The sequence below is a fragment of the Corvus hawaiiensis genome, chromosome 36 (genome assembly GCF_020740725.1).
Source record: "Corvus hawaiiensis isolate bCorHaw1 chromosome 36, bCorHaw1.pri.cur, whole genome shotgun sequence".
Taxonomy (NCBI): Eukaryota; Metazoa; Chordata; class Aves; order Passeriformes; family Corvidae; genus Corvus; species Corvus hawaiiensis.
This window is the reverse complement of record NC_063248.1, coordinates 1,282,716-1,308,914: the sequence shown is the minus strand read 5'-3', so window position 1 is coordinate 1,308,914 and position 26,199 is coordinate 1,282,716. Positions and strand designations below refer to the sequence as shown.

The window sequence follows — 26,199 nt, the reverse complement described above, 5'->3', positions numbered from 1 at the left end:
GGATGAACGATTCGGTGCTTCCTGGGACACAGCGGATGGAGAGTTGAGATCTCAGCCTGGAGCAGCCAGACCTGGATGGATAAGAAGGAAATATGGGAACGAAGGACATTTCAGATCATTCCAGCCTGCTGCCGATGGAAACTGAATCTCCAGAAAATGCCTGGAATTGTTCTGTGCTCTCCAGTGCCTGGGACACCCTGGGATGTCCCAGCTGAGTGTGGAAACCTCCAAGGACTGTTTTTCCTCCTCTTTTTCCACTCCTTTTCCAAAAGGAGAGGCCATCGGGCTCTGAGCAGATGGTCCTTCCATGGCTGCCTGGTTTTGCTCTTGGATAGACGTCCTGGATGATCCCAGATCCGACTTGTGGAGCTCGGACACTCCTGGAAGGGACCAGAGATGGCTTTGGGCTCACGGCAGCAACCGCCTGTGCTCCCAGGAGCTGAATTGATGTCAAAAATCTAAATTTTGGGAAGCGTCAGCTGCAGTCAGAGGAGGCTGAATGTCTTGGGATGAAGGTGACGCTGGATGAAGGTGACGCTGGATGAAGGTGACGCTGGATGAAGGTGACGCTGGATGAAGGTGACAGTGGATGAAGGTGACAGTGGATGAAGGTCATGGTGAAGTTCTCCCTGTCTTCTTCCTTCAAGAAAAGCATCCGAGACCCTCCACCCAACGCATTCCCGACACATCTGCCATTCCAAGGAGAGCTCCCACCCGATGTGAATCACAGCAATTGGGTTTATTTTCGCATTCTTCCTCAATTCCTGCTCATCCACCCCTCCGTGAGCGCCACGATCCCTGCAGGATCTGAGAGCCCAGAGCAGCACCCAGAGCCAACCCAATTCTTCCCAAGCCAAGCCCCCCCAAACCCGACCGGCGGGAGAGCGAAGACGGAACCACCAGAGCCGGAATTCCTGAACGGAACCATCAGCACCCACCGGGATGTGCCCGGCAGCTCCTGCGCCGGGGCTTTAACGCAGGAGGAGCCTTCAGCCTCCAGGGAGGTCCCACCCTTTTCCAAGCCCCCGTCCCGAGCAAACCCCGAGCAGCCTAGAGGCATCCGCACCCCAATTCCCGTTCCCATTCCTCGCCCTGGCTGCCCAAGGCAGCGGTGTTGGATTTAACATTCCTCTAGAAATTCTCTTTATTCCCCACTCCATCCTTACTTTTTTTTTTAATCCCTTTTTTTTCCATCCGTGCTGATTTTTGATTATTATAACTGATTTGTCCCATATTTGTCTCTGCTGCACACATCAATTGGGGCTGATTTCAATCTCAAGTGAGTATCGCCTTCTAAATATTAAAACTATTTTAATATTGATACTCTCCCCCCACGGGGGGGTTCCGTTGTTATTTTTTTTCCCCATGTATTTGACTTTTCTCTCTCTCTCAAGGGTTTGTGTAGGGCCCTTAGGGCTCCTCTCCTAAATCCCACCGGTGCTGTGCCACCCCTTAGGGCGTAGAAATCCCAAAATGGGGTTTGTGCAAAAGGAAAAGGTTGTGGAGGAAAAAATAAGAACGATGCTGACGTTTTTAGGGCTGGGTTTGTTCCCCAGAGCTCGGTCCCGGCAGCCCCGGGGTCTCTGGCCTAACCCAACTCCTCCTTCATTAATCCCCGGCGCCGGGGATGGAGGCGGCGGCCGAAATTCCCGCTTGGTGAAGAGGATGGAAGAGGGGGGGCAAAGCCATCCCGGAATTCCCGAATTCCCTCTTTTAGGGGCACCCCGAGAGAATCCGGGGGTGCTCTCGGAGCTGTGGAGCTGCGTCACCCGAAGAGCCGAGCGGAGCTGCCTTTTGCGCCTGGAGGAGAAGGTGCCGGGGGCTCGAAAAGATGGAATTTTGCACTGATGACACCAAAACACCCCCAAAAGATTTTTAAAAAAATGAATAATAATTTTTAAAAAAAGGCAAATTGGGTGTGATTTGGGTGCTGCTTCCCCAAAACAAAAAATCCCCAGGCTGCTTTCCCAGCTTTCCACCCCCGTGGTTTTAAGTCCACCCCACTCCTGGTGGCTTCCCTGGGAAGCTCCTCGAAATTTTAGGAACTGGGGAGCTCCTAAAAATTCCCCCCTCGCCAGCCCCAGAGGGAGAAGCTGCTGCAGGAGCCGCCACGTCCTCCCCGGCGCGTGGGTTTAATCGGGGAGAAGTCGCTGCGGGGTTAAAGAAGGAGGGGTTTCCCCCCAAAATCTGTGGATGCCGATCCCTGCCGGGCTCGGCAGGTGCAGCCCAGCCGGTTTGAATGCCCAAAAGCTGGGTTTTAGCCCCAAAACCTCAATAACCAACTCCTTTCCCGCAGCCAACGCGACCTTGTTCGATGCTTCAGCTCCAGTGGCACCGAACACCACTAACGTTTCTCTGGTGAGTGGGGGCTGCTCATCCCAGCGGGAAATCTGGGGCCAGGGAGGGCAGATCTCAGGGATTTCAGCACCCAGGGAGTGGGATGGGCCAGCTCAGAGCCAAATTTGTGCTGGTTTGGGTTCCCAGCGGGGCTCAGCAGCACCAAATCCACGCTTTTTCCCCCCAAATTTATAGCAGCTCTGCGGTTTTCCCGCGGTTTTGGGTATCCCAGTGGCAGCAGCCCTGGAAATTCCCCTTTCCTTGTGTGCTGAGATGGCTTAAAGGGCTCTTTTTGGGGGTTTGACCAGGAAATTTTCCTTTTATTGCAAGTTGCAGTTGCTAAAAATGCTGATTTTACTCAATTTGGTTGTGAATTTCCCCTTTTCTTACACAATTCAACCCTTAAAGTACAAATTTTGGGGGTCTGGGCAGGAAATTTCCCTTTCCTTCCATGCTGCAACTTAAAAACGCCGATTTTTTTCCGTTTGCCCGGGAATTCCCCCTTTCCCTGCCCACTGCAACGATTTCAGATTTTGCTAATTTTGCTTTTTTTGGGGTCTCTCGCAGTCCAATGCTATCAACCTCACAGCTCTGGACTGGACGCAGCTGAGTAAGAAGGAATGTCTCAAATACGGCGGCAGCTTAGTGGGAAAATCCTGCAAATTCGTGCCCGACCTGGCACTCATGTCCTTCATCCTCTTCTTCGGCACCTACTCCATGACCCTGACCCTGAAAAAATTCAAGTTCAGCCGCTATTTCCCCACCAAGGTAAGGAAAGAGCCGGGTTCTGCCTTTCCCAAAGATGAGGGAAAACGGGAGATGTTGGGAATTTTTGCTGGAGGCGAAGAACGCCAGGAAAAGAAATCTCTGGTTTTAGGAGGTTTTGGCCACAATTGGGATCCTCCTCAAGGTTTTGGGCCCTGGTTTTTGGAATTCCGTGAGGCTTTTGATGGAATCCTCCTCTCTAGAGTGGAGTTGGCTTAATGGGTGGACAATTAATGGATAAGGAACGGGTGGGATGATCCCAGCCACAGGGAAGTGGTAAACGGCTCAGAGTCCGATGGACATCAGTGACCAGTGGTGGCCAGGGTCCCTGTCAGGGCCAGAGTTAATTAATGTGTTCGTTAATTATGCAAATGAAGGGATTGAAGGCACCCTCGGGAGGTTTGCAGGTGACACCAAGGGACAATCCCGAGGGACAGGGCCATCCCGAGGGACCCGGACAAGCTCCAGGGAATCTCACGGGGTTTGTCCAGTCCAGGTGCTGGAGGTGCCCCTGGGATGGGGCAATCCCGGGGATGGATCCGAGCTGGGGATGAAGGGATGGAGAGGAGCGCTGGGAGAGGGATTTTGGGATGGGCGAGAGTCTGGACACGACCCCAGAGGTGGCTTGGGCTGACCCCCAGTGTGGGCAGCGGCTCCGGGGGGATTCTGCCCCTCGGTCCCCACCTGCAGCGCTGCCTCCAGCCCTGGGATCCCAGCGGGAGCGCGTGGAGCTGCTGGAGAGAGTCCAGAGGAGGCCACGGAGCTGCTCCAGGGCTGGAGCCCCTCTGGAGCCGGGCTGGGAGAGCTGGGGGTGCTCACCTGGAGAAGGGAAGGATCCAGGGAGAGCTTCCAGAACATTCCAGGGCCTGAAGAGGCTCCGGGAGAGCTGGAGAGGGACTGGGGACAAGGCATGGAGGGACAGGACACAGGGAACGGCTTCCCAGTGGGAAAGGGGAGATTGAAATGGGATCTTGGGAAGGAATGAGGGTGGGGAGGGGCTGGGCTGGAATTCCCAGAGCAGCTGTGGCTGCCCCTGGATCTCTGGAAGTGCCCAAGGCTGGCTTGGAGCACCCTGGGACAGTGGGAGGGTCCCTGGCCATGGCAGGGCTGGAATGGGATGGGATTTAAGGTCCATTCCCAACCCAAACCATTCCAGGATTCCAGGATTCTCTCCCTCGGCTCTCACAATGCCAACACCCCCTCACCTCGTGGAAGAGAGGAAGGCGAGAAAATGGGGATTTTGGGGGGTTATTCCCGGGTTATCCGCGGCTGCGTGGAGCTGGAAAGCCCCAGGGGAGGATGCCAAAGCAGGAGCAAACCTCTCCACCCCAATTCCCCTTCCCACCCGGTTAATTCCCCTTCCCACCCGGTTAATTCCCCTTCCCACCCGGTTAATTCCCCTTCCCACCCCGTTAATTCCCCTTCCCACCCGTTTCCCTGTCTTGCCTCCAGGTCAGGGCTTTCATTGCTGATTTTTCCAATGTCTTCTCCATCCTGCTCTTCTGTGGAGTCGATGCCTGTTTCGGACTGGACACCCCCAAACTCCACATCCCCAGTATCATCAAGGTTCGGCCTCCCCTCTCCCACACTCCTTTTCCAGCTCCTCGCCAGGATTTTTTGGGAATATCGCAGCTCCAGGCAGTTTCTTAAAAGCTACTTTGTCTTTTCTAACAATGCTCTAATTCTGTGACTTTCTTTCCTCTCTCTTTTTGTTGTTTTTCCTCCTTTTTCTTCCTCCCTTTTTTATGGTTTTCCCTCCCATTTTTATTGTTTTCTCTCTCCTTTTTATTGGTTTTCTTCCTTTTTTTGGTTGGTTTTCCTCCTTTTTTTTTATTTTTCTCCTTTTTCTGTTCTCTCTCACTATTTTGTCATTTTCCCTCCCTTTTCTGCCATTTTCCTCACTTTTTATTTTGTTTTCCCTCCCTTTTTTATTGTTTTTCCTCCTTTTAAAATTGCTTTTCCTCCTTTTCCCCCCCCTCCTTTTTTGCTGTTTTTCTTCCCTTTTTATTCTTTCCCGTCTCTTTTTTATTTTTCTTCCTTTTTTTTGTTTTCCCTCCCTTTTTTTATGTCTTCCCCCCTTTTTTGTTTTCCCCCCTTTTTTGTTGTTTCCCCCCCCTTTTTCTTGTTTCCCCCCCTTTTTTGTTGTTTCCCCCCCTTTTTTTTTTGTTTTCTCTCCCTTTTTTGCCGTTTCCTCTCCCTTTTCTCCCTCCCTCTCCCCTCTCTCCTGGCAGCTCCGTAAGCTCATTAGCGATTTCTCTATCTTTATGTCCATACTAATGTTTGTGGGGCTGGATGTGCTTTTCGGACTCAACACCCCAAAGCTCCAAGTGCCTACCGACTTCAAGGTAAAACCAAAATATTCCATCAAACCCCATTCCGGAAGGATTTCTCCTCCCCCCTTCAGGGCTGATGTGGGGATCCCAGTGAGGACTTGGGGGCGGTTTGGGTGCCGGATTTAGGGACGGATGGGGGACGGGGTGATGGGGTTGTCGCCGAACGCCAACCCTTGGGTTTTCCCAATCCTTGCCCCGTTCCCGAGGTTCCGACCCTGCTGTCTCCCGCAGCCCACCCGCGTGGACCGGGGCTGGTTCGTGTTCCCGTTTGGGAAGAACCCGTGGTGGGTGTACCTGGCCAGCGCCCTGCCCGCCCTGCTCGTCACCATCCTCATCTTCATGGACCAGCAGATCACGGCTGTCATCGTCAACAGGAAGGAGCACAAGCTGCGGGTGAGCCCCCCCGGGATCCCCCACAGCACCCAGGGCATCCCCCACAGCACCCAGGGCACCCCGGGATCCCCCACAGCACCCAGGGGATCCCCCACAGCGCCCAGGGGATCCCCCACAGCACCCAGGGCATCCCCCACAGCACCCAGGGCACCCCGGGATCCCCCACAGCACCCAAGGGATCCCCCACAGCACCCAGGGCATCCCCCACAGCACCCAGGGCATCCCCCACAGCACCCAGGGCACCCCAGGATCCTCCACAGCACCCAGGGCATCCCCCACAGCGCCCAAGGGATCCCCCACAGCACCCAGGGCACCCCGGGATCCCCCACAGCACCCGGCTGTGGGGTGGGCTTGGGGGCTTGCCCTGGCTCTGGCAGGGGCTCCCCCTGGGCAAGCTGTGGGTTTGGGGTGCTGGAGCACCTGGGGGGTGAAGTTCTGTGGGTAATGGGGTGCAGGGGGGTGATGCAGGGTGCCCCACGTCCGTGTGGGGTGAATTAGGGTGATATGGGGTGCACTGGGGTGATGCAGGGTGCCCCACATCCATGTGGGGTGCAGCAGGGTGACACAGGGTGGTCTGGGACGATGTGGGGTGATGCAGGGTGCCCCATGTCTGTGTGGGGTGAATTAGGGTGATATGGGGTGCACTGTGGTGATGCAGGGTGCCCCACATCCATGTGGGGTGAATTAGGGTGATATGGGGTGCACTGGGGTGATGCAGGGTGCCCCACATCCATGTGGGGTGAATTAGGGTGATATGGCGTGCACTGGGGTGATGCGGGGTGCCCCATGTCCGTGTGGGGTGCAGCAGGGTGATATGGGGTGCACTGGGGTGATGCAAGGTGCCCCATGTCCGTGTGGGGTGACACAGGGTGGCACTGGGTGCCCCAAGGCTGTTCGGGGAACATCAAGGCCCTGCCGGAGGGGACCCCGCGGGTTCTGGGCTGGGGGTGGCCGCGGGCAGAGCCCCCCCTGACCCCCCGTGCTGTGTTGCAGAAGGCAGCCGGGTACCACCTGGACCTCTTCTGGGTGGGCATCCTGATGGCCGTGTGCTCCTTCATGGGGCTGCCCTGGTACGTGGCCGCCACCGTCATCTCCATCGCCCACATCGACAGCCTCAAGATGGAGACCGAGACCAGCGCCCCGGGGGAGCAGCCCCAGTTCCTGGGGGTCAGGTCAGGGGGGGCTAAGCTGGGTCTGAGCAGTGTCCCGGAGCCGGAGGGACATCCCTGTCCTGGGGGGATGAGGGACAGCACGGCCGGACGAGGGAGGGGATGGCCCCGCTCTGCTCTGGGCCGGGGCGGCCTCACCTCAAACATCGTGAGCGGTTTTGGGGTGACACGGTGTGAGCGGGACACGGAATTTGGGGTGACACGGTGTGAGCGGGACACGGAATTGCTGGAGAGGGTCTGAAGGAGGGACCTGGGGATGGGGAAGGGTCACTCGAGGAGTGGCTGAGGGCGCTTGGAACGTTCAGCTGCAGAAACTGAGGGACACCCATTGAGCTCTGCAGCTTCCTCCTGAGGGGCAGCTCCGATCCCTGCTCCGTGGGACAGGGACAGAGCCAGGGAGCGGCTGGAGCTGGGCCAGGGAGGGTCAGGATGGATTTTGGGAAAGGTTCTTCCTCCAGAGGGTGCTGGGCACTGCCCAGGCTGCCCAGGGAATGGGCACTGCCCCGAGGCTGCTCCAGGAGCGTTTGGATTTTGGGGTGTCTGTGCAGGGAGAGGGGCTGGATCAATGATCCCAGTGGATCAATCCCCTTCCCACTCGTGATTCCGTGGTTCCTCGGGGTGGCTGATCCTGCTTCCATCCCCGTTCCAGGGAGCAGAGGGTGACCGGCATCATCGTCTTTGTGCTGACGGGGATTTCGGTTTTCCTGGCTCCCATCCTGAAGGTAAAACATTCCCGTTCCCCCCTTCCCCGCCGAGATCCGGGGATACGGCAGTAAAAAAGCCAGATTCTGCCCCATCCTCGTGACCTCCAGCGCTGGTCCCTGTCCCTGGGAAGGAGCTGCTGCCTTCCCTGAGGTCAGGGCCGCGGTTTCTCCCTGTTCCCAGTACATTCCCATGCCGGTGCTCTACGGGGTCTTCCTCTACATGGGCGTGGCGTCGCTGAACGGCATCCAGGTGAGTGCCCTTCCTCCTCCTCCTCCTCCTCCTCCTCCTCTTCCTCACTGGCCAGGGACTGGCCCACACTGGCTCAAAAAGGAGGATTTGTACTCCAAAATCTCCGCACATGTGATGGCAGATACCCCAAACCCTCTGAGAAACACCAAAAAGCCCCAAATTCCCCCAGTTTTGGGGACCAAAAGAGGCTTTTCCAGGGCAGCCTGTGGGATTGGGTTGAGGATCAATCCCGGGCCTTCCTCCCTCAGCAGTTTTGGGATCGCTTCAAGCTCTTCCTCCATTTTGGGACTAAAAGCGGGTTTTTCTGTGGGGTGGATCTGAGGATTAACTCCGACCTTCCCCCCCTGGCAGTTTTGGGATCGCTGCAAGCTCTTCCTGATGCCGGCCAAGCACCAGCCTGACTACGTGTTCCTGCGGCACGTCCCGCTGCGCCGCATCCACCTCTTCACCCTGGTGCAGATCGTCTGCCTGGCCGTGCTCTGGATCCTCAAATCCACCGTGGCCGCCATCATCTTCCCCGTCATGGTAATCCCATCCTCGCTCCAAAGGGTTTTTTTGGGATTTGATGGAATTTTTGGCGTGGTCCCACCGTGGCCGCGATCATGGTAATCCCATCCTCGTTGGGAAGGGGTTTTTTTGGGATTTGATGGAATTTTTGGCGTGGTCCCACCATGGCCGCCATCACGGTAATCCCATCCTCATTCCACAGGGTTTTTCTGGGATTTAATGGAATTTTTGGCGTGGTCCCACCGTAGCCACCATCATCTTTCCCATCATGGAAATTCCATCCTCATTGGGAAGGGGTTTTTTTGGGATTTGAGGATGATTTGGTGCGGTCCCACCGTGGCCGCCATCATCTTCCCCGTCAAGATAATCCCATCCTCATTCCAAAGGGTTTTTTTGGGGTTTAAGGGATCTTTGGCATGGTCCCACCGTGGCCACCATCATCTTCCCCATCAAGGTAATCCCATCCGCGCTCCAAAGGGTTTTTTTGGGATTTAATGGAATTTTTGGCATGGTCCTACCATGGCCGCCATCATCTTCCCCATCATGGAAATTCCATCCTTGCTGGGAAGGGTTTTTTTTTGGGGTTTAAGGGGTTTTTGGCTTGGTGGTCACCAGGTCTTAGGTTGAGCGATGCTCTTGGACCTCTCCCCTGTCAGATCTTGGCCCTGATCCTGGTGAGGAGGCTCCTGGATTTCGTTTTCTCCCAACATGACCTGGCCTGGATCGACAACATCATCCCCGAGAAGGAGAAGAAGAAGGAGGATGACAAAAAGAAGAAGAAAAAAGGCAACAAAGGCGACAGCAGCAGCGACGAGGAGGTGGGCGCGGGGTCACCGGGGGGCTCCTTCGGACAGCGGGGACATCCCAGAGCTGGGGAGGGAAAATTCCCACTGCAACCTGCGGGTTTGGGATGAAAGCCTTTGATCCCTGGAGCTGTTCGGCTGCACGGACAGAACCGGCTGAGCGAGGGGCTCAGGGGCTGGCAGGAGGCTCTGAGGAATGTCCCGAAAGCTGGAAAATCACGGCAAAAAAAAAAGAAATCCTCAGGGAGAAGAGGCCAAACGCCCCGGTTTAGGGCACGGCATCCATCGCTCAAAGCCTCGTTACCCAAACCCCTGCCCCAGGATTTGGGAAGAGGAAGGCAAAGCCTCCTCCTCCACCTCCTCCTCTGGAGGTTTCGGGTCCCTTTGGGTGCTCCAGGCGCTCTCAGAGCCCCCCAGGCGCTGCCTTCACCAGGAATTTCCCCGTTTCTTCCCCAGTTCCCACCTCCCTCAGTCATTAAGATCCCCATGGAGCCCCTGCCAGCGCAGCCCCGAAACGGGGGCCCCCATTGCCTGAGCCGTAAGTAACGAGCCCAGGAGCCTCTCTCGCGTCCCCTGCCGCTTCCTAATCCCTCCCGTGGGCTCCGCTCGGCACTAACCCCGCTGGGACACGCAGCCCGGATCCCTCCTGCCTCACCAGGATCAGGGAAAAACCCAGGCGAGGAGAGGCGCAAGAGTGGGAGCTGCCAGAGCACCTCTCATCCCAAAGCCTGGGGATCGCCAAGATTTCCTTAAATCTCAAAAGAAAAAATCTGGGAATCTCCTGGGTTTTGTCGCCTCCGAGCTGGTGCTGATGGGGCTTTGTGAAAAATATCTGCGTTTGGGATGGTTTGGAGCCCCCAAAAGCCACTTGTGTCAGAGTTACCTGCCTGGAAAAGAGCAGATTTGGCTCCACCTCCACCAAAACTCCACGGGATAAATTTGGGGGCAGTTTGTTCCAGGCTGCATCACGAGCTCGGTTTAACTCCTCTGCTCTGCGCTCACACTTCTGCCGGCAGGGCCTTTCCTCTCAAATCACCCCCAAAACCAGCGATTCCCAGATTTCCTCCTCCTCCGCTGCCCGCGGGACCTGCTGGCAGCTGGGAGTGGGGGACCAGGGGGCTTTTTGGGGTCACCTGGGGAGTGTTTCACCTCCGTGTCCCCCCAGGAGAGAGGGCCTCCACCTGGAGCTTTGCGTTCTGACTCCTCCCCGAACGGTTCGGACATGGATCGCAGGTAACGGGCCCCCAGCGGGCTCCCCCTCCCTGTCCCCATCCCTGGGGGAGAATTTTGGGATCCCCGGCTGATCCTCCCGGCGGAGCTCCGCCCCTGAGCGATTCCCACCTATCCAAGCAGATTGTGGCAGCATCGCTCTGGATTTGGGGTGGTTTTGGGGTCCCCACCGTGGGGTTGTTGGGAGCTGCACCAGAGGGTTTGGGGCTATGAAACTGCTGAGGGACAGCCACAGGGATTTTTCAGACTGGGACGCCTCCAAATCCTGAAATTTTGGGATTATCCTCCGCAAATTCTGCGGGTTGACGGCAAAACACTGGATTTTCATTCATTTCTCGGAGGTAGCCCGGAATAAAACCCAAAACTTTTCCAAAGGGCGTTGAAAGGATGATCTAAAGAGGAAGCCTTTAAAGGAAAGCTTCCAGGGGCCCAGTGCGGGGATGTGCACACGCGAGGCAGGATTTCCACAATGTTTATGAGTAATTAACGAGTATCTCTAACAAATATTGTCCAATTAGGGGAGCAGCGGCTGGGTGGGGAATTTCCCCCGAGTTCTGCCTCACTGGAGTTGTTCCAATGGGGCTTCTTTGCCTTCTGAGTTCTGGTGGAGAACAAAATATCCTCATCAGGCTTCTTAAGAATAAACGTAATTCTAATCAGCATTAGAAGGGTTAACTTATTATCCCAAAATTGGAGAGAAAGGGTGGGGAAAAATACCAAAAATATACACATGGATTAAGAGTCTAGAAAAGAACATTAATATATGAAAAATATACATGAATAATATATAAATAGGGGAAAAATAGAGGGAAAATAGAGGACAATATAGGGAAAATATAGGGAAAATAATATTGGGAAAATATAGGGAAAACATATGAAAAATATAGGGAAAATATAAGAAAAAGGGAAAATAATATTGGGAAAATATAGGGAAATATATTAAAATATATGAAAAATATATGAAAAATATAGGGAAAATAATATTGGGAAAATATAGGGAAATATATTAAAATATATGAAAAATATATGAAAAATATAGGGAAAATAATATTGGGAAAATATAGGGAAACTATATTAAAAATATAGGGAAAATATAGGGAAAATAATATTGGGAAAATATATGGAAAATATAGGGAAAATATATTAAAATATAGGGAAAATATATTGAAATATAGGGAAAATATGGGAAAAATATTGGGAAGATAATATAGGGAAAATATATGAAAAATATAGGGGAAATATAGGGAAAGTATTGGGGAAATAATAGAGAAAATATAGGGAAAACACATGAAAAATATATGGGGAAAAAAAAAGATATAAAAATAGATGAAAAAGATATATAAAAAAATCGATGGAAAATATAGGAAGAATACATGAAAAAAATATACAAAAAAAGCTCCAAATCTTCGGGCATCAGCATCACCCGGAGCGTCTCCCCGGGGCGGGTTCGGGGTGGGGGCACCACCCCTGGCTGCTCACCCCCTCTCCCCTCCTGCCCCCCAGTATCACCCTTCACCTGAAGATCTCGTGCCCGTCGTCTCCCGCCTTTAACTACTCCCGAAACCCCATCTGTGCCGTGCCCCAGGTGAAGATCGAGATGGAGTCGGACTACGAGGACACCGACACGGAGAAGGCTCCTCGGGACATGGGCAGTGAGACCACGCTATAGCCCGGCCCGCCCCCGCCTCTCTCGATTTTATATATATATATATATATCGATATCGCCATATTCATATATATATATAAAGGAAATCGGGCGTGTTCTTCTCTGCCGGGCGCAGGAGGCCCCGGGGGTCCCGTGCTCCGGTAGATTTTGGGGTCACGCGCTGTGGAATTCCCTCCCTTCCCGCTGGGCGAAGGCATCGCCGCTGGCGGCGAAACGGGGCCGCAAAGGCGGAATTGGTGATTTTGGCCCCGTCTCGGAGCTGCGGGAGCAGCCGGGATGTGCCGATGGAAACATCCTGGGGTGCTTTTGGGGTGGGAGGAGGAGGTTTGCGCGGCTGAGAGGGATGGGGAGAGCTGTTCCCTGTTCCCAAATCCCTGGAATCACCACGTGGCTCCTGGGGAGCCCTGCCCTGCGGAGGGAATGGGGTGATGGCGGGGAGGATGTGTGGGACAAAAGCGGCTGCTCCAAAGCGTGCTGGGGCATCCCAGGAGTGGGACCCGGCTCTGCTGGGATGGGGAGGAGGAGGAGGAGGGGGAGGAGGAAGAAGAATCTGGGTTGGGGATGAGGAGGAGGAAGCACCTGGGGTGGGGACGAAGAGGAGGAGGCAGCTGGGATGGGGATGAAGGAGAAGAAGGCTCCTGGGATGAGGAGAAGGCAGCTGGGATGGGGATGAAGAGGAGGAGGCGGCTCCTGGGATAGGGATGAAGAGGAGGAGGCTTCTGGGATGAGGAGAAGGCAGCTGGGATGGGGAGGAGGAGGAGGAGGAAGCACGGCAGGATGGAGAGGAGCTGGTGCCCGGGACGGAGGAGGAGCAGCTCAGGGTGTTTTGCCACTTGAGGGCAACAAAGGGCGACAACAGCCGGGCCCTGGAGAGAGCGAGTGGGCAGGGAATGGGAATGGGAATGGTTTCTGCAGGGGATGGGAATGGTTTCTGAGGGAATCAGGAATGGTTCCTGAGAGGATGGGAATGGTTCCTGCAGGGAATTGGGAATGGTTTCTGCAGGGGATGGGAATGGTTCCTGCAGGGGATAGGAACGGTTCCTGAGGGAATGGGAATGGTTTCTGAGGGAATCAGGAACGGTTTCTGACGGAATCCAGGGTGGATTCCGCAGGGAAATGGGAACGGCGGCTGCAGCGAAGCCGTTCGGTTGCCCATCCCCACATCCTCCCCGCTCCCTCTCCCCGGCTCGGGAACAGCCCCATCCCTCCCTCCAGCCCTCCTCTCCCCGGAGGAATCCCGGGATCCTCTCTCGCTCTGCTGCCCAGCCCGTGCCGGGGGCTCCACTCCCACTCCAGCTCCTCGCTCCCAGTCATTCCCACCTGGCTCAGCAGCAGTGGGAGCAGGAGGGGAGAGCAGCCCCTGCCCCCTGCGCTGCCAGGCTCGTCCAGCAGCTCCCTCGCCCTGTCCAGCGGCATTTTGGGGTCCACAGGGGGCTCTTCCCACCCGGGAAAGGAAGGGAAGGGAGCAGGTCGGGACCCAGGCAGGCTCCCACCACTTTTTTTCCAGCAGTGCTGAGGCTTTAAAGGATTTTTGTCCACCCACGGCCCAGGCCCACCCGTGGTTCAGAAACCCTGGTCCGAGCACCCCTCACACCCAGCTCTTTTTCTCATTTTGCCTGGATGAATCCTTCATTTTTTTTTTCTTCCCTCTATTCCCAACCTCCCAGAGCCCCCAGACCCTTCCCACGAGCAGAACCGACCTGCCCGACACTCACACCAGCAGCACTGGGGTTCTTCTGGGACACCAGTCACACACTGCAACTGGGACACCAGTCACACACTGGGACACCAGTCAAACACCAACTGGGACACCAGTCACACACCGACTGGGACACCAGTTAAACACTGCAACTGGGACACCAGTTAAACACCGACTGGGATACCAGTCACACACCGACTGGGACACCAGGTAAATACTGCACTGGGACACCAGTCACACACTGGGACACCCGTTAAACACCGACTGGGACACGTCACACACCACGACTGGGACACCAGTCACACACTGGGACACCAGTTAAACACCGACTGGGACACGTCACACACCACGACTGGGACACCAGTTAAACACCGCAACTGGGACACCAGTCCCACACTGGGACACCAGTTAAACACCAACTGGGACACCAGTCCCACACTAGGACACCAGTCCCACACCGACTAGGACACCAGTCCCATACTGGGACACCAGTTAAACACTGACTAGGACACCAGTCCCACAGATACTGGGACACCAGTCACATACTGGGACTCCAGTCCCACAGCGTGCCCGTTCCGCCCCCTGGCACGGACAGCTCCCTGTAAATACTCAGATCCGACACACGCTTGGAGGCAGTTTCCTACTTAGAGCAGATTTTTGTTCTGGTTCAGGTGCAGCTCCTGGGGACTCGTGGTGAGAGCAATGACCCAGCCTTGCCCTGGCACGGTTAAACGCTGCCAGGAGCGCCCCGAACTCGAGGGCACCGTGTCTCCTTCTGTAGCTTTCTGTAGCCACCCCGTGGTAGCTGAGCGTGGTCCAGGTCGGCTTTCGCATTTGCATCGAGCAGGTTTCATTCGCTGGCTCCAGCAGCTCTGCTTCCCAGGCTTTGTGGGCTCTGGGAGCTGGGCCGTAGGGCAGAGCTGAAGCCACTCCAGGCTGCTTTTTGGGCTCAGTTTGTCCCTTTCTGGCGAGGTTTCCCATGAGGTTTTGGGGTTTTTTTGTACAAGCAAAGCGCAGCAGTCTCAGCTCGGCCGCCTCCAGCACGGCACCACTTGAACCATTTTGTATTTCTCGGTGATACAACCCAATAAAAACCTCGTTTCCATGATTCCCAGCTCTCTGTGTCTTTCTGGGGCGGATCCAGGAATCCCAACTTTCCCTCCCCACGGGATTTTGGCAGGAGAGGGTCAACACTGGGGGTGCAGCACCAGCGGCACCTCCAGCCCTTTTAGAACCCTAAAAATGAGGAAAGAACCTCCGACATCATCAAGTCTGGCATGAAAACAAAGCTCTCCTGCTCTGGGAAAGGTGGGATCAGTCATTCCAGGGAGGGGAGAGTCCAAGATTCACCTCACTGCCCTCGGATAATCCTGCAGGGACGTTTTTCCCGAGGTTCATGTTCACAGGATAAAAACAAACAAACTCCTTTATCCTCACCCAGATTTAGCTGGAATCACTCAGGAAGCTGGACAGGATTTGGCCAGGCAGGAAAGGATGAGATTTGTCCTCTTTCCAGCCCAGGTGGAGCAGTTTTGTCTCTCTGGGTGGGAGCCAGACCCTGCCCTGCTCAGCAAGGGACAAGAGGCAGCTCCCAAAGGCTGGACAAACAAAACCCCCTGCTCCTTTCCAGGACTGAAACCATTGCTCAGCAATAATTGCAGGGCACAAAGATGATTTATTTTTTGTCTTCTCACACTTTATTTAGCCAGCCCACACTAGTCACTAAGCACTCACACTTTACAACACAGTGCAGGACACCTCCCCCAGGCCCTGTGTGGGCACCAACCACCCCCCTCCCTCCCCCAGGTATTCTTTGGTTAGGAAAAAAAGGCTTTTAAAAAAATTCACCACGCAAAGAGCAAAAAAAACCCCAGCCCAGCTGCACACTAGAACTTGTTACACCAGCCCTGCCCCTGCCAGGGCCTGCTCAGGCCCAGCACACAAATATGGCTTCAATTCTTCAACTGGTTTTTTTTCTTCAAGTAATTCTTCTACAGAAGAGCTTAAACTAAACATCCAGCACAGAGGAGGAACTCGGGAACGCCAGGAGCTGGGATTGTGAGAACAGAACCATCGAGGCCATCGCTGCGCATCCCACAGGATTGCCTCGGGAGGAGTGTGGATACTCCCAGCTCTGCACGAGCTTCCAATAAATACCTGTGACCTCCGGGCAGGGAAAGAGCCCCGCATGCCAGACAATAAATAAAAATATTGCATTTTCTATCGGCCTGTTCAGGAGTCAGTCTGGAATGTTGAAAGGCAGAGGCCCTCGTTAGGCCCAGCTCTGAGGGGCCCTCCTTAGGCAGGGAGAGCCTCGAGCTCTTTGGGTTTCAGCAGCTTCTTGGCAGCGATGATGGTGTTTTTCATCAGCATGGCCACGGTCATGGGCCCCACGCCGCCAGGCACCGGCGTGATGTAACTCGCCTTCTTCCTCACCCCTGAGGGGAAAAGCGCAGCTTAAGGGCAAGGCAAGGCTTTCCAGCCTAAAGCCACGCAGGTTCTGGCAGGATTAATGCTTTAGGAACAGGGTCCAGGTGTTTATTCCCTGTTGGCCAAGGGGGCATGGCCCAGTCTGTCCTGCATGGGTGTGAAAGCGGCTTAACTGCGAAGGCTGAGGTGGGGAAAAGCGCCGAGCCAGGCCTAAAAGCACCAAGCAAGGCCTAAAAGCACAAGGGTCCAAAAGAGCAAAAAGCCGGGCCTAAAAGCGCCAAAAAGCCGGGCCCAGAAGCACAAAGGTCTGAAAGCACAAAAAAGCTGGGCCCAAAAGTGCCAAAAAGTCAGGCCTAAAAGTGAGGCTGAAAAGCACAAAAAGCCAGGCCTGGGAGCCACAAAAAGCTGGGCCTAACAGCACCAAGCCAGGCCTAAAAGCACAAAGATCTGAAAGCTCCAGAAAGCTGGGCTTGAAAGCACCAAGGCCTAAAAGCACCAAAAGCCAGGCCTAGAAGGACCAGAAAGCCAGGTCCAAAAGTGCCAAAAAGCCAGGCCTAGAAGCATCAAAATCCGGGCCTAGAAGCACTAAGGCTTCAAAGCACCAAGGCCTAAAAGCACCAAAAAGCTGGGCCTGAAAGCACTAAGGCTTGAAAGCACTACAAGCCAAGCCTAAAAGCTGATTTCCAGCACAAAAACGCCAAACCCAAGAGCAGAGTTCAGAGCCCCAGGTGCGGAGGCTCCAGAGGCTCCTCTGGAGCACCCCATGGAATATCCTGGGATACGCCCCGGGACGCGGATGCACCGGAAGAACTGAGCTCAGCCTCCGTCCAGGCCTCCGGCCCCTCTCCCCAGCCCCCTCAGAAGCCGATCCAGAGCCTTTCCCTACCTTCAAAATCCACGTCCCCAACCAGCCTGGGCTTGGCAGTGACGGGATCCTGCACCCTCGTGATCCCCACGTCGATCACGGCGGCTCCTTCCTTGATCATGTCGGCTGTGATCAGGTTGGGGATGCCTGGAAAAGCACAACCACCCCTCTCAGTGGTGCCCTGATCCCCCTCACCCCGCGTTCCCAGCATGTTCCAACCCACCTGCGCCTTCCTGCCTCCCTAAACAATGGGATTCAAGAATCTTACGGGTTTTTTTCTCCAACCTAAACCATCCTAAGAAATGCAATCCTAACCCCAGAGGCACAACTGGCGTTCACTGCAGGTGTTTCAAATTGCAAGAGGGGAAGTTTAGGTGGGATTTTTGGAAGGAATCTTTCCCTGGGAGGGTGGGAGGCCCTGGGCAGAGCAGCTGTGGCTGCCCTGGGAGCCCTGCAAGTATCCAAGGCCAGGCTTGGAAACCCTGATGTGGTGGAAAGGATGATCCTTAAGGTCCTTGCAGCCTGAACCGCTCTGTGATTTCTGTTTTCTGCCAGAGCTGCTCCCTGATAACCTCAGGGCACAGAGCAGGAATCCTCCCCCCAGGAGCTCTGGCAGAGCAGGCAGCACCACACCCCCCTCCACGGGGAAACCTTCCAACATTTCAGCTCCGCGGCTCTTCGGTGCCCATCTTCCAGCTGCCCCGAGGCACGAGGCAGTGCCCGAACCCATCCCAGCTGGGCACGGCTCTGGCTGTGCCAGGAAGGGCTGGCAGCAGCTCCCTGGGGCTCACCCAGCCTGTGAGGGTGGGGTGAGCGTCTGCTTCTGGCAGATATCAGGGGATCCACTCCCAGCCCGCCTTTATCTCCCTCTGCTCCGCTCACGCTTCCCCCGTCACTCCCACCCCGAGCCTGGAGCAGCGCCCGGCTCCGAGGGGATCCTGGTGCCCTGCAGGTGCCTTGGGAGCAGAGGCCACTTTTTGGGACCTTTTATTTCCCCTCCTCCCCACATAAACCCAGGCCCGATGGACAATAGAGGCTGTTGCTGTCCAGCTGCGTGGCAGGGCAGGCACAAAGGGTGTCAGGGACACCAGGCTGGGGGCGGGCACTGCTGGGTTCTGCAGGGCTCCATCCTTGGCTCCTCGGCATCCTCACCAAGGACCTGGGCTCAGGAGCGGGAGGAGCACTGGGTGTGCTGGTGACGCTGAGCTGGGAGCAGCTCTGGGCTGCCCGGAGGGCAGAGAGGCCCTCAGAGAGACCTGGGCAGGGCAGGGAGGGACAATCCCCAAACCTGTGGAGTTTAACCAGGGAAGGGCCGGATTCTGCCCCGGGGATGGGCACCCCTGGCTGGGTGGGTGGGCTCTGTGTGACAGGGACAGAGCCAGGGAACGGCCAGAGCTGGGCCAGGGCAGGCTCAGGCTGGATTTTGGGAAAGGTTCTCCCCCAGAGGGTGCCGGGCACGGCCCCGAGGCTGCTCCAGGAGCATTTGGACAGCGCTGCCAGGGATGCCCAGGGTGGGATTTTGGGGTGTCTGTGCAGGGCCAGGGGTTGGGTCAGGGATCCCAGTGGGTCCCTCCCACCCAACCACATTCCCTGATTCTCCATTCCTGCTGAGGATGGCATCAGCTGCTCCCTGCCAGGTGCTGCTTCCCACTCCAAAGGCAGAGCCCCAAACCGGGAACACCAAAAACGCGGCTCTGCCACAGGAGAACCCAGCTCCAAGAGCCCCTCGCCTGCCGCTCCGAGAGCCCAGACCCTCTCAGAGGTCTGCCAGAGGACATTCCACGCCCAGCATTCCCAGCAGGATCACCCTGAGCCCTGCTGGGGCCCCCCTCACCTGCGGCTGCCACCACGATGTCCGCACGGATCGTGTGCTGCTTCAGCTGCTCCTTGGGCGTGTAGCGGTGCGAGATCGTCACCGTGGCGTCACCTGCGGTGACAAGGGCCGGGGACTCACACACAGCACCCAAACCCAGCCAGCATCTTCCCCTTCAAGGCCAGCCCTGAGTCCATCAGGAACGTCAGGGAACGGCCCCTGGAGGGAGAGGGAGGGATTTGGGGTGGAACGGGGCAAGGAACTGCTGAAGGGTGCTCAGGGGGAACCTCCTGGCTCTCCACAGGATGACAGGAGAGGGCAGCCAGGGCAGGGACAGAACAAGATAAAAAAGCCTCGAGCTGTGCCAGGGGAAGTTCGGGTTGGATATCGGGAAAAAATTTATCATGGAAAGGTTGTAAAGCACTGGAAGAGGCTGCCCAGGGAAATGGCGGAGCGCCCGTCCCAGAGGTGTTCAAACCACGTGTGGATGCGGCACTTGAGGCCGGGGGCTGGTGGTGACCCTGGCTGAGGACCTGATGACCTCGGAGACCTTTTCCAACCTGAGCAACCCCGTGATTCCAGGACCGTGTGCAGGATTATGCCACCCTGGGCCAGCTCCCTGACCAAGGAGTGGCTGGGAGCGCTTTAGGAGGCTAAAGAGGAGAGCTGTGAGGTTCCTCCCTGAGGCCACCCCGCTCCTACCTCCGGGCCGCTCGTGGCTGCCGTCGGTGTGGAGCAGCATCGCGATCGGCATCCCCACGTTCTTGGACCTGCCTGCCACCACCACGTTCCTGCCCAGCGTTGGGATTCCTGCAGGGGACAAATCACAGAATCACAGCCTGTCCTGAGCTGGGAAGAACCCACTGGGATCCCTGACCCAACCCCTGGCCCTGCACTGACACCCCAAAATCATCCCACCCTGGGCATCCCTGGCAGCGCTGTCCAAACGCTCCTGGAGCAGCCTCGGGGCCGTGCCCGGCACCCTCTGGGGGAGAACCTTTCCCAAAATCCAGCCTGAGCCTGCCCTGGCCCAGCTCTGGCCGTTCCCTGGCTCTGTCCCTGTCACACAGAGCCCACCCACCCAGCCAGGGGTGCCCATCCCCAGGGCAGAATCCGGCCCTTCCCTGGTTAAACTCCACAGGTTTGGGGATTGTCCCTCCCTGCCCTGCCCAGGTCTCTCTGAGGGCCTCTCTGCCCTCCGGGCAGCCCAGAGCTGCTCCCAGCTCAGCGTCACCAGCACACCCAGTGCTCCTCCCGCTCCTGAGCCCAGGTCCTTGGTGAGGATGCCGAGGAGCCCAGGGCCGAGGATGGAGCCCTGCAGAACCCAGCAGGTGCCACCGCAGTCCCTGATACCCTTTGTGCTGACCCACGAGCTCCCCCATCACACAACGAACTTCTCCAGCTGGGAACGCTTAAAGCCGAGCTGGAATTATGCTGGGAATCAGCCAAATGCTGCAGCAGCAGCAGCTCTCACCTGTTCTCTTGATGATCTCCCAGACGCCCCAGGGCGTGGCAGGAAGCATGGAGTACTGGTCCAGGCACATGCGGCCCACGTTGATCACGTGGAAGCCGTCGACGTCCTTGTCCGGGCTCACGGCGTTGCAGACCTTGCGCTCGTCGATGTGCTCTGGGAGAGGGCAGCGAGCGCTCAGGGAGCAGCCCTGAGCCCGGGCTGTGCTGCCAGCCACGCTCGGCAGCTCTAGCCCTGAGCTGCAACTGGGACCCCAAACTGGAGCTCTGACCCCGAGCCCTGAGCTGCAATTGGGACCCCAAACTGGAGCTCTGACCCTGAGCTGCAATTGGGACCCTAAACTGGAGCTCTGACCCCGAGCCCTGAGCTGCAATTGGGACCCCAAACTGGAGCTCTGACCCCGAGCCCTGAGCTGCAACTGGGACCCCAAACTGGAGCTCTGACCCCAGGTCCTCAGCTGGAACTGGGACCCCCAAACTGGAGCTCTGACCCCGAGCCCTGAGCTGCAACTGGGACCCCAAACTGGAGCTCTGACCCCGAGCCCTGAGCTGCAATTGGGACCCCAAACTGGAGCTCTGACCCTGAGCTGCAATTGGGACCCCCAAACTGGAGCTCTGACCCCGAGCCCTGAGCTGCAATTGGGACCCCAAACTGGAGCTCTGACCCCGAGCCCTGAGCTGCAATTGGGACCCCAAACTGGAGCTCTGACCCCGAGCCCTGAGCTGCAACTGGGACCCCCAAACTGGAGCTCTGACCCCAGGTCCTCAGCTGGAACTGGGACCCCAAACTGGAGCTCTGACCCCGAGCCCTGAGCTGCAACTGGGACCCCAAACTGGAGCTCTGACCCCGAGCCCTGAGCTGCAATTGGGACCCCAAACTGGAGCTCTGACCCTGAGCTGCAATTGGGACCCCAAACTGGAGCTCTGACCCCGAGCCCTGAGCTGCAATTGGGACCCCAAACTGGAGCTCTGACCCTGAGCTGCAATTGGGACCCCAAACTGGAGCTCTGACCCCGAGCCCTGAGCTGCAATTGGGACCCCAAACTGGAGCTCTGACCCTGAGCTGGAACTGGGACCCCCAAACTGGAGCTCTGACCCTGAGCCCTGAGCTGCAATTGGGACCCCAAACTGGAGCTCTGACCCCGACCCCTGAGCTGGAACTGGGACCCCAAACTGGAGCTCTGACCCCGAGCCCTGAGCTGCAATTGCAACCTTGAGCCCTGAGCTGGAATTGTGACCCTGAGCCAGAGTTATAACCCCGAGCTTTGACCCCAAGTCTTGAGCTGGAACTGTGACCCCGAGCCCCAGGCTGGAATTGCGACCCTGAGCTGGAATTTTGATCCCAAGCCCGGACCCAGAGCCCTGTCAGAGCTCTGGGGGCCTGAAGCTGCCCAGCACTCCCAGTTGCATGCTGCCAGCTCCCAGCACGGGGCACTGGAAGCGCTCTGCAACCACAGCCCTGCTCACACCGAGGGTATTTTTAGGCAGCCCCAAGGCCACCGCCCGGCTCGGGAAGTTGATACTCCCAGCACAGGAATAGATTCCCTGACCCCCAGGGACTGAGCTGCTGCAGGCAGCTGGTGCTGAGGAGCAGGATCAGGGCAGGATCCCCCCCGTGCTGCCCCACACCACTCAGGGCAATCCTTGGAAGCTTTGTGGCAATGGAGGAGGAGGGAACTGAGCCGCTCACCAGGCAGGGGAAGCTGCACCAGCAGCCCGTCCACGGCTGCGTCGTTGTTGAGTTTTCCAATCAAATCCAGCAGCTCCTCCTCAGTGATGGAAGCCGGCCTGAGGATGGTCTCGCTGCTGATCCCTGGAATCGCCGAAGCCACAGCGTCAGTGAGGCAGAAAAGGGCAACTTCCCCGGATTTCGTGGATTTAAGCTGGCCTGGCTTGGTGCCTGGCCAAAGCTGGGCGGTGCCCGCTGAGGATGGCAGGGTTTGTGCAGCTTCCAGGCTGGAGAAGCCTTCACAGGTGCTGGGATTTGGTATTGAGGACAATTATATGGGGCTGGTGGCCTGGGAAAGGGTGTTTGGGACCTTCCCAGGGCAGGGAGAAACCCAAGCAAAGCGTCCTACCGTGAAAACAAAACCACACAGCCTGAGAGCCCCCTGGACACACTAAAAAAGGGATGTTTGCCTAAAAATCTCAGCTCCAAAAGCAGCAGAACCCAAGTTAAAATGACACCAATTATTGCCCCAACCCCGAGCAGGACCTTGGATTGCGAGACGGGCGGGAGTCAGAGGGCAGCGAGGCTGCTGAACAGGGGCTGTGTCACAGGCAGCCGAGGAAAGGAGGCCAAAAATCCCCTCCTGTGCCTTTTCCAGCTCTGGGAAAGCTGAAAAACCCCAACCACAGAGCTTGGGTTGCCCTGAAGGAGCCAACGGATCACATTTATCCACCACACCCCGGTCCAACCGGGCAGCCACGAGAAGCCAAACTCCAGGGGAAGGCGGAAGGGTGGGTGGATGCATCCCAGAAAGCTTCCAGCATCGAGGATTCCCAACCAACCTGCACTTTTTTGGGACGGGAACACCAGACTTACCCACGTCAGCCGCCGCTTTGGTTTTGTTGAGGACGTAGGAGTGGCTGGCTGGGTTCTCCCCCACCAGCACCACGCTCAGGTGGGGCCTCTTGTTCCCCGCCGCCACCCACTGCTGCACCTCGTGCCGCGCTTCCTGCCGGATCTGCCGGGCCAGCTTCCGCCCCGAGATCACCACGGCGTCCCCCCTGCACCACGGAAAGTGTCACCACAGCCTCAGGGCCACCAGCTCCCAGCCAGGGCAGGATGGAGCAGGAAAATCGGGAGGAAAAGGCTCCTTCCCTCGAGCTCTGCGGGGGCCTTTGGCACCTCCGTGCTGCTTCACCTCAAGCAGCGCCTTTCAGGCTCGTTTACAGCTTCAAAGCTGGGGCCAAAATCAGAATACCCCGAGCTGGAAGGGACCCAGAGGGATCATCCATCCTGGCACTACATCCCAAAATCTCACCCTGGGCATCCCTGGCAGTGCCAGGATCCTGGAGTTCCTGGAGCTCTGGCAGCCTCCGGGCCGTGTCCATTCCCTGGGCAGCCTGGGCAGTGCCCAACAGCCTCTGGGGGAGGAAAATCCCAAAAATCCAGCCTAAATCCCCCTGACCACGAGGTCACTTTTTTCCCAAGAAAAAATAAGGAATACTGTTCTCTTTTCTCCATGGGTATCACTCGTGTGGGGCACGTTTTGAGCTGGGGTACTCTGCGTTCCCATCTTTAGGGAGGCCGTGCCCTGGGAAGGCACAGCAGCTTCCCTACAGAGGGCTGGCACCAGGCACAGCCAACTCCAGAGCAGTTTCTCCAGGTCTGTTCAGTGATCCCGGCAGGAGCAGCACAGGAGGCTCCGAGGGCTGTTCCCACTGATCCTCATCCCCCACAGATTCCTTGGCAAGGCCGTGGGGCCACCCAGCACAGCCCTTCTCCCCCATCCCCTGCTGCATCATCACCACCACAGTCGGCTCTCCAGGCTGCTGGAGTCGAGCCCTGTCCAAGCAGCTCCTTGCACTGATTTCCAGGCTAAACAGGGGACTGGGAATATCCAGTCACATTCCAGGCTGCAGTGAGCTGAGAGGCCACAGCTGCTGATCCCACAGGTGGGGTTTTGGGGTGTCTGTGCAGGGCCAGGGGCTGGACCAATGACCCCAGTGGGTCCCTTCCCACTCTGGACATTCTATGATTTAAGCCTGGCCTTGCTGCAAGGTCTCATGCCCAGCACTTGCTGGCCTGATTCTCCTCACCTCCAAGCAAGAGCAGGTAGATGCTCCCCACAGCATTCCTGGGGCCTTCCCAAATCGCTGGAACCTGCCCATTTCTGGAGCAATTCCCAGCCAAACTGCATCACAACTCCAAAACCTACTCCACCTGCCCCAGGAATCCAGAGACAGCTGACCCACAGCGCAGTTTCCAACCCTCCCTGCTCCACCCCAGCCAAGCTCGATTGCTGCACTTTCTCCTCAAAAATGCATCAGCTGCCTCTGGATGCATCTTCTCCTACCCGGATCCTGCATTCAGTCCAACAGCGCTCTTTTCTGACCTTCTCTAGCTACAATCCCAAGCTCCAGGGACAGCTGGAATGATGGAAAACCACCCCGAGGACTGCTCCAAAACTCAGCGGGACCTTCCCCCGAGACTGGGCTGCTCCCAGGGAGAGGGAGAAGCACCAGAGCCTCTCAGGCGGGCAAAGAATGAGCTCAGAACCCCGTTTGGAGCAGGGTGGGATGCTCGGGGGTCTCTGCCTGGAGAGTGCTCAGGGTGCTCTCTGTCCCTGTCACCCCAGGGAATGCTCGGGGGTCTCTGCCCCTCTCACCCCAGCACCTGGAGAGTGCTCAGGGTGCTCTCTGTCCCTGTCACCCCAGGGAATGCTCGGGGGTCTCTGCCCCTCTCACCCCAGCACCTGGAGAGTGCTCAGGGTGCTCTCTGTCCCTGTCACCCCAGGGAATGCTCGGGGGTCTCTGCCTGGAGAGTGCTCAGGGGGCTCTCTGACCGTGTGCCCCCGTGCCCAAGGAGAGCCTGGGGGTGCTCTCTGTCCCTGTCATGCCAGGGGATGATCGAGAAGCGGGGGTGGTCTCCGTCCTTCTCTGCTCCTCTCACCCCCCGGTCCCTCTGTGCCCGGGGCAGCCCCGCACTCCCACGCAAGGCGGCCGCGGGATTTCATCAGCCTGCAGCGCTCGGCGCGGCCGCTGGGGGCCCGCCCGCTCACCCCGGAGCCGTGAGGGCAAAACGGGCCGCGACCCCGGCCCGGGGGGCGACCGAACCGGCCTGGGCCGCTCCCTCCACAGCCCTCAGCGCGCCGGCACCGGGCGGAGCGGGGCGGGCGCTGCTCCCACCTCCCTCCCAACCACCCCAACACACCCTCCCGGTGTCCCGGGCCGTACCGGGCGGCGCTGAGGTGCAGGCGGCGGTCGCGGGGCTCCAGCGCGGCGCGGCTGAGGGCGCGGAGGGGCCGGAGCGCGGCGGCCATGGCGCGATGCGCACCTCAAGGACGGCAGCAACAGCGCTGAGGGAAACGCCGCTCCTGCCCCTTATATACCCCCGGTAAGCCCCGCCCCCTCCCTCGCGGCAGCCAATGGGGTCGAGTGCCAAAAATGATTCATTCGGGTTCGCACCTCTCGGCACCTTCGCGGCTCCGGGGGGTCGCGACAGAGCCGCTGCTCCTGACCTGAAAACCGAGTTTATGACCCGGGAGCGACCGCGGCAGCTGCAAACGGGGTAAAAAAATAATATAAACACCGTCAGGTTGGTTGTTTTGGGTAGTGGGTGCCGCCTCCCGCAGCGGGCACAAGTGAGCGTGGGCGAGAGGCTGGACACGACCCCAAAGGTGGCCTGGGCTGACCCCCAGCATGGGCAGCGGCTCCGGGGGGATTCTGCCGCTCGGTCCCCACCTGCAGCGCTGCCCCCAGCCCTGGGATCCCAGCGGGAGCGCGTGGAGCTGCTGGAGAGAGTCCAGAGGAGGCCACGGAGCTGCTCCAGGGCTGGAACCCCTCTGGAGCCGGGCTTGGAAAAGGTGGTGATCTTCGTGCTGCCCCGAGGGCGAATCCTGCAGCCGGAGGGAGAGAAGAGGGAGCCGGGGTCATCCCGTGTCTCGTGTTGGGAACGAGGATCCTGCGGCGTTTGGGGTCTCTCTCAGCTCCAGGGGGGTGCTGGGCTCTGGCAGGTCGGTACCCAGCCGTTATCCGCCTCCTTTCTCTACCTGCGGCCACCCTATTTGCCAATAAACAGTTATTGTTTCTTCACTTCC

The 26,199-nt window shown here is 57.5% G+C and overlaps 2 protein-coding genes across 6 annotated transcripts in view; one reads left to right on the top strand and one right to left on the bottom strand.

The window, feature by feature from the left end:
* Positions 1–12,683, top strand: part of SLC4A5 (solute carrier family 4 member 5) — a 32,094-nt gene extending 19,411 nt beyond the window's left edge. For 2 of the 5 annotated variants that reach the window (XM_048290056.1, XM_048290059.1), the window contains 11 exons: positions 2,297–2,358; positions 2,905–3,105; positions 4,555–4,668; positions 5,667–5,828; positions 6,822–7,000; positions 7,647–7,719; positions 7,883–7,951; positions 8,303–8,476; positions 9,115–9,276; positions 10,427–10,494; positions 11,995–12,683. In XM_048290056.1, the coding sequence (XP_048146013.1) occupies positions 2,297–2,358; positions 2,905–3,105; positions 4,555–4,668; positions 5,667–5,828; positions 6,822–7,000; positions 7,647–7,719; positions 7,883–7,951; positions 8,303–8,476; positions 9,115–9,276; positions 10,427–10,494; positions 11,995–12,160 (1,430 nt within the window). In that variant the 3' untranslated portion in view covers positions 12,161–12,683. Of the gene's footprint in view, positions 1–2,296; positions 2,359–2,904; positions 3,106–4,554; positions 4,669–5,333; positions 5,448–5,666; positions 5,829–6,821; positions 7,001–7,646; positions 7,720–7,882; positions 7,952–8,302; positions 8,477–9,114; positions 9,277–9,717; positions 9,800–10,426; positions 10,495–11,994 lie in introns of all 5 variants that reach the window. The other 3 variants (XM_048290057.1, XM_048290060.1, XM_048290058.1) reach the window with 2 other exon arrangements.
* A 2,847-nt stretch (positions 12,684–15,530) lies between these two features.
* On the bottom strand, positions 15,531–25,437 carry MTHFD2 (methylenetetrahydrofolate dehydrogenase (NADP+ dependent) 2, methenyltetrahydrofolate cyclohydrolase). The gene is made up of 8 exons (XM_048290053.1): positions 25,337–25,437; positions 22,980–23,164; positions 22,125–22,247; positions 20,439–20,591; positions 19,667–19,774; positions 18,986–19,078; positions 17,173–17,298; positions 15,531–16,294 (listed from the first exon to the last, which is right to left on the bottom strand). Exons 1-8 carry the CDS (start codon positions 25,420–25,422, stop codon positions 16,155–16,157), a joined length of 1,014 nt encoding a protein of 337 aa, XP_048146010.1. The 5' UTR covers positions 25,423–25,437; the 3' UTR covers positions 15,531–16,154.
* Between the last annotated feature and the right edge of the window lie 762 nt (positions 25,438–26,199).